Genomic DNA, 6,536 nt, shown 5'->3' with positions numbered 1-6,536 from the left:
TCACCTCATTCACTCTGCACAGTAAAGGCAAGACATCATAGTCCAGTCTAAGGTTTTCTCTCATCTTTCTTCCTGTAACTCATCAAAGAATACTAATACACAAATATTTTATATATTTACTTTTTTTCTTTGGATGATGACACCCTATAAAACCTAAAAAGTTTACCACATTTTTCAAAACTTGCATAATTATAATATGAATAGCAGACTGGGAGAAGAAATGAGTATAGATGACAATGGCAAAAAATTAAATATAAAATCCTTACAAGGGGACCTGCTACTACTGCCACAGCAAGATTAGCACTGGACTGTCAATATCATTGTCCATTTCTTAAGGCCACTGTACCTGAGGCATCGGTAGCCCTGTCCCTGCCATGGTCTTTCTGGATGCCAGTGGTTACTGAAGCGCTCCTGAAGTAACTCTCCCAGCCGTCGTTCGAACTTAGCCACCATCTCCTCCGACAGGTTTGCATTTCCGCTCACCAGTTTTGACAGAAAGAGAACAGCTGCTGAAATTTCCTCTTTCATTGTGTGGTACGTTGACTGGGGGATATCTGGTAATGGGTAGGTTGCTGTTGGTGACTATGGGGATGATAATGTTGATGGTGATGGTAATGGTGATGGTTGTGGTGTTCTTGCAGCTTGTGAGACACACATGGAGAGAGAGGGAGGGGAGGATCTTCTTTGGCACCCCTTCCTGTCAATCTGTAAGTAGACAGATGGACACATGCATTTAGCTTCTCAGTGCAAGAAAATGTCACATGAAGTAGGCATATTTCACATGTGTAAATCACAAAAGCATTATCTACTAAGCACATTCCAAGTCACCTATTTATTCCAGCCTGAGAGGATGACATCTGCATCTATTCTCCTCACAAACTACCATGATAAAAGCAATCATAGCAATACCCATGGCTGAAGTTTACCAGAAAAGGGAGCCAGCAAACTACAACAGCACAATATATACACAGATACAGTACATATAGAATATGCCAGTACCTGCTGCCATCAAACACCAACAACAGTCATTACTGTGGGAGAGGAAGCCTTCTGGCTGTTGGTGAGCCCAATGGGGAGTTTGGTATAATGGTGAGTGTGATCAGGCAGCAGCACCAGACATGTCCCTTCTCACACATAGGAGCAAAATCAAATATGCCTACAGTGCCATTCTATATAGATAAAGATGCAAGGAGCTTATATAATATACTTTACTACACAATTCCTTCTATGTAGTAACACAGATAAAATTGCACTGTATTCATACACAAAAGTATTTAAGTTGATTTTCTAGTGAATTGGCATTTAGATCTATTTGGTGATCTAGCAACTTCCATAAAAGTACACCATTGATCGGAAGTGTAGTAATGTAGACAACAGTAAAAATAAAGACAATATGTCTGTGCCACTTAAAGCTCCAAATTACATATATCAATTTCCTAGTATATGGAAACAACAATTTTGATTGTTTTAATTCAACCGAGTGTCCAGGCTAGAATTATGCTGTATATCTAACCAAAACAAACACCTGACTGGCCCTCCTTAGCTGAAGTTAACAAACACATAGTTGGACAACCAGCTAATTCCTGCTGCAGTGCCCATGCCACTACTGCATGAATCTGTAACTTTCTGTATCCCTCTCTCGTTATGCCAGAGCAACCATGAGAGATGTTTGTTTTGGTCTTCGGTTACTTTGCCATATAGCTCACTTCCTGAAAGAGATGCTAAAATCCCCACAAAAATAACTATATCCATGTATCACGATGTTACTGAGTATGTTATGTCATACTATATACTACAGTCTTATCTTTTTATCTTTTTCATTTGTCCAAATCAGTAGATTTTAGACTTGTAATATGCCATATTTGAGATACTGATAAGTATTACTAAATAATCATGAAAATATTTGTTTTAACCAACTTCTCTCAAAATTATCCATACAAGATGTTTCAAAGTCAATGTAGAATTTCAAAAGTATCATAATGATCAATGTTGTATGCCTCTGTATGCACATGGGATTTACGGTAACAATATTTTAGCTCATGTCACTAGGGGACGTGCAGTATCGACGACACCTGGTGGATTAGTTCCGAAAACTCCCCATTATGTTTATTTTTCCTCACTTCCCCTATTTCTGCTTTTTCATCTCCTTTGCTGTTAATCTTTGATGTTTTTTGCTTGCTTTATTATGGGCAAGAAAAAAGATACAATTTCACATCAATTCACATATTATCACTCTCTATAAGCTACATTTTTTAAGATACCATCCCTCATATGAATTACAGGCACCCCATTCAGAGATATCCAGCCCACACTATAGTAATGACATAGCAATGGACATGCCACACATTCAGGAAACAATATCAGCAATAATATGAGAAAACTCTCAGTTCCAGTTCTTTTGGCAACACATGGTATTCAATATATTTCCAACAAGATATTAGTTATTTTCATCTCACCCAGTGAAAGACCCAGTTCCTCCTACGTCCCTAAAACTGTTGGGAAGAGGCGAGGTATAACATGGAAAGATTTTGCACAATAATAAATGAACTCTTGTCATGGAAATGAAGGAACTATTCAGTTCATGGCATAAATCAGCAGAAATTCATTTTTTGATAAACTGAAAATTGACCCTCTTAAGAAGGGCCTCTGATTTCTCGAGACTGCCATCCAAAACCTACCTGATTTAACAAAATTTACTGTTTTCCATTCTTATAATTTATGACTGTTCCACCCAGCAAGTGAGATGAATGGTGTGTACAAGGTCAATACAAGATAAGATGCTATAGTGTTTTCACTCCTGGAAGGAGTTGTTTGAGCGTTGCCTAGTAGGGCAATTCCCCGTGAGCTGCATTGTTGTGTCTCTACATGACCAATTATTGGTTTAACACCTTGGTGGAAAGGACAGGTGACTGTCCTACCTTCTCTCTCTCTCTCTCTCTCTCTCTCTCTTTAATTCTTAGTATTATATGATACTGTGTGAATAATTTTTCTATAATTTATTTGTTCATGGTAATTGTTTCACTTAATCTCAATTTGGGGCAGGGCAGATTCGTCGCACTGTTATCTCACTCACATTAGTGGCTTTGACTATTCGAGCTATTGCTCTGGAGGATGCAATGATAGGATCTCTATTGGCCCTCCTCTTCTAAAAATACTTTTTCTTGTTGTAAATAAGTTATTTATCCCAGCTGTGAAGAACATGTGAGCACTTGGGAGTTCTTTCTGTCCAGAGGCTGAGCCACCCCTCTCTCTGACCTGAGTCACCTGACCCTACTGATAAGCACCCTGGGTGCTCAACCTAAATGACAATGCCACAAAGCTATTTTGTCAAATGTTGTGATATTTATATAAGACCAGACTCTTTATTATATTAAAACCCAAACCATTTATAGCAATGTATGATTTGATGAGCTAAATAATCCATACTTAATACTTGAATTTAAATAAAAAATAAAAAGAACCGATACATTTAAGAGAAACTGTGTAACGTGGCAAGAGTAGCTAATGGATCTCAGCCAATGCCTAAACGTTCTTCCGAGAATAAAACCAGTATAGCATATTGGATGAACCCTCTTCCTGCATCAAGAAAGAAGTCTAGATAACTACCTGCTTTATCTACTTAAATCAACTCCAATAATGAACATTTTGTTTACAGCAGAATCTAAGAGTAAATGATGATATACACATATATGCAACACCATTGAGGATATAATTCATAAAAAGCAATATCAAGTCTGAAAAGGGAAATTTTACCATTGGTATGGCTGCTATGAAGCTTCCACAAGCTTCCACACTGAGTTTAAGTCTCACAGCACACAATATAACACAGCACTTCATTCTTAATGTGTTAATGGGAGAGATTTATGGGTTGATAGAACTCCACTGTCTATGCATTGTTTGAGTAACAATGTCACACCATACTGGATACTGTATCCACTACAGATCCATATATCACTTTTCACATTTGTTTGTATTCCCCCATGCAGTTGTTCAACATCTTCCACCAAGTTCAGTTGCCATCTGTCATGGCCTCACTTTTTCTGATCTCACCACAAGCAAATTCCAGTGCTCACTTCTCTGGAGCGTCCTCAAGCGGATGGGGTCATCAGGGTTAGGACTTTGTAACATCTGGTTAAACGTACACTGAAAAGCCACTCACTTATGATGCCAAGAAACTAGTGTGATTGATATTTTGTGTAACTTTTAAGGGTTCCACCCATTTGACGATTTAGTTTTGAGAAACTGCTTAATGTTACATGACAATGGCTCACCTGGTTGGCTACTCTTTCATGACATATATGTATAGGCAGGTGGAGAGTATTTCTATAAATATATAGGCAGCATGGATTTGCAGGTACACCAGTCAGCAAGATTTCAATACTATAGCAAGCTGTTCTAATAGTAGTGACTGAGTTGTGTACCTCGTGCAGTATATCGAGATAGGAAAATTAAAATTGATGCACAGTAGTCAGCACAAACTAGGATGAAAATGCTGGGTTTCCCATTCCCCCCAAGGCTAGCATGGTCATATTTTTTTTTCCTGGATATTATATGGCCCAAAGCTTGTTGAGAGGAGAGCTGCAGCACTGTCATGTAAACTTTACCTATGTCTAAATTACAGTGATAAAAAGTGGTATATCCAGGGTCTTCCAATAATACAGGTAACTGAGAAAAAAAAATGTATTCATGTACAGGAGATATAGGAAGATTATGTGATATTAGGTTAATAGCCTTTGCTTTTACCTGGGGCATTTGCCTGTCCCACAAATGAGATTATGAAGTGAGGTCAAAGTAATGATCCTTATAGATATTATGTGAGGCATAGTTAGATGTAAACCCCTTTCAGGCTTACTGGGGAGCGAGGGGAAGAGATCAAAAGGTGGATTTATTGAGAGTAGAAACCACTCACCTGGTAACCTGATTTTTAGTTTTCTTAGTACACAACCCAAACCTAAGGTTTGTAATAAGCTTATCAATCTACAAGTGTACACTATCATTTTTCTTTAGTTTTCTGGCAGGGAAATGTCAGAATATTGATTGTCATATATATATATATATATATATATATATATATATATATATATATATATATATATATATATATATATATATATATAAACTCAGTATGAAGAAACAAGGGTATGAGCAATTAGTCCTTTCACTTGAGAAGCGCAAAAGAATCATCACAAAATCATTAAGTACTACCGAACCAAGTCCTTATGCGGCCAAGACCACGTTTGTTGTGCTATTAAAACTAATACACCATGAAGGTCCTTCCGTTGACGCAGAATGCTTCTAACCAGACGGTACTTAAGTTCAGGAACATAACCAATTTCCTGGCTCGTTAAAGGCTTGCACGGGCATGGAACATACTTTATATACAGTACAAAACAGCATTCACAAAGTAAACAGGCCATTACATTTAGAGGACACATATCCATGGAGAGGGGCCTTGTTTACGGTTGCCACCTCGTGCTGGGTCGAGATAAACAGAGGAACTACCACACACACATCCATATTTCCTGGTTTCTCTCCTCCACACTCTTCGCCCCATCTCGCTCACGCCCTTCAAGCCCCGCCGCCCGTGTTGCCCTCGCACGCCTACCAACTTTTGAGTCACGAGCAGGACGAAAATTAAACAAAGTCCAAAAAAAATGTTATTAGTAGGGCTCACCGTCCACTTCACTGTACTTTCCTCGGCCGTGATGATGATGACGTCTGCTAGAAGGTAAAGCGCGGGGACTGCTGGTAACCAATCACAGACGGCGATACATATCCCGCCCGCCACTCACCGCCGGCCGCTCACACCGCCTGGTCACGGCATTCTTCGCAGTGAAGCCAAACACGAGTCAAAGAAATAACACTCTTTGATAGTAGAAAAAAAAGATAATAACAAATAAAAAATACATATAGACCATAAAGAAGCGAAAGAGCTTGAAGTCATATCAGGGAGTACTATTATAAAGGTAAGACCTGCTCCGAACCCGCGGACTCACTTGAAAGGGCAATCCATTTAACATTTCCGAACTTGGGTGTGATATTATATATATTCCTTCCTTTTTGTCCTCCCATCTTCCTATTTCCACCTTTTCGCTATCCTGTTATTTCTTCAGTTCCTCTTTTTCTCCCACCACCTTCTTTCACACATATATACCTTTATCTTCATCCCTTTATCTGCATGTAGGCTTTATTCTCCAAGTATTTTTTTTTTTCAAACCTGAACTCCTTTCCCGTTTTTCTATTTTCCAGTAGCCTTCCTCTCCTATTACCACCTTTAATTTTACTCATACTGTTTACATACTCTTTTCTTCTACTTATTTCTTTCAGTTTGTCTGTTTCTTCACCACCTCTTTCATTACTGTATTCTTTTTTTTTTCCTATCCTACATTCAAGTGTTTTTTTTTTTATCTTATTATCATCTTTATTTTCATTCGTATACTTTACATACTTCATACTCTCCCAGTTCCTTTAATTCCTTTTCCTCCCCCAACATCTATTCCACAACTATATTTTCGTCATGTATCCTTCTATCTTTC

The 6,536-nt window shown here is 38.3% G+C and overlaps 1 protein-coding gene across 2 annotated transcripts in view; it reads right to left on the bottom strand.

Moving 5' to 3' along the window:
• Window positions 1–5,831, bottom strand: part of LOC135110935 (maternal B9.10 protein-like) — a 15,584-nt gene extending 9,753 nt beyond the window's left edge. Inside the window, exons 1-3 of one of the 2 annotated variants that reach the window (XM_064023626.1) lie at window positions 5,675–5,831; window positions 347–705; window positions 1–14 (exon numbers count right to left, since the gene is read on the bottom strand). The exon at window positions 1–14 is cut by the window's left edge and continues 245 nt beyond it. In XM_064023626.1, the coding sequence (XP_063879696.1) occupies window positions 1–14; window positions 347–528 (196 nt within the window). In that variant the 5' untranslated portion in view covers window positions 529–705; window positions 5,675–5,831. Of the gene's footprint in view, window positions 15–346; window positions 706–5,420; window positions 5,592–5,674 lie in introns of those variants that run through there. The other variant, XM_064023636.1, reaches the window with a different exon arrangement.
• Window positions 5,832–6,536: the final 705 nt, after the last annotated feature.

The sequence above is a fragment of the Scylla paramamosain genome, chromosome 2 (genome assembly GCF_035594125.1).
Source record: "Scylla paramamosain isolate STU-SP2022 chromosome 2, ASM3559412v1, whole genome shotgun sequence".
In the NCBI taxonomy this organism is placed as follows: Eukaryota; Metazoa; Arthropoda; class Malacostraca; order Decapoda; family Portunidae; genus Scylla; species Scylla paramamosain.
The sequence above is the reverse complement of the archived record's forward strand: the minus strand, read 5'-3'. Positions and strand labels throughout refer to the sequence as shown.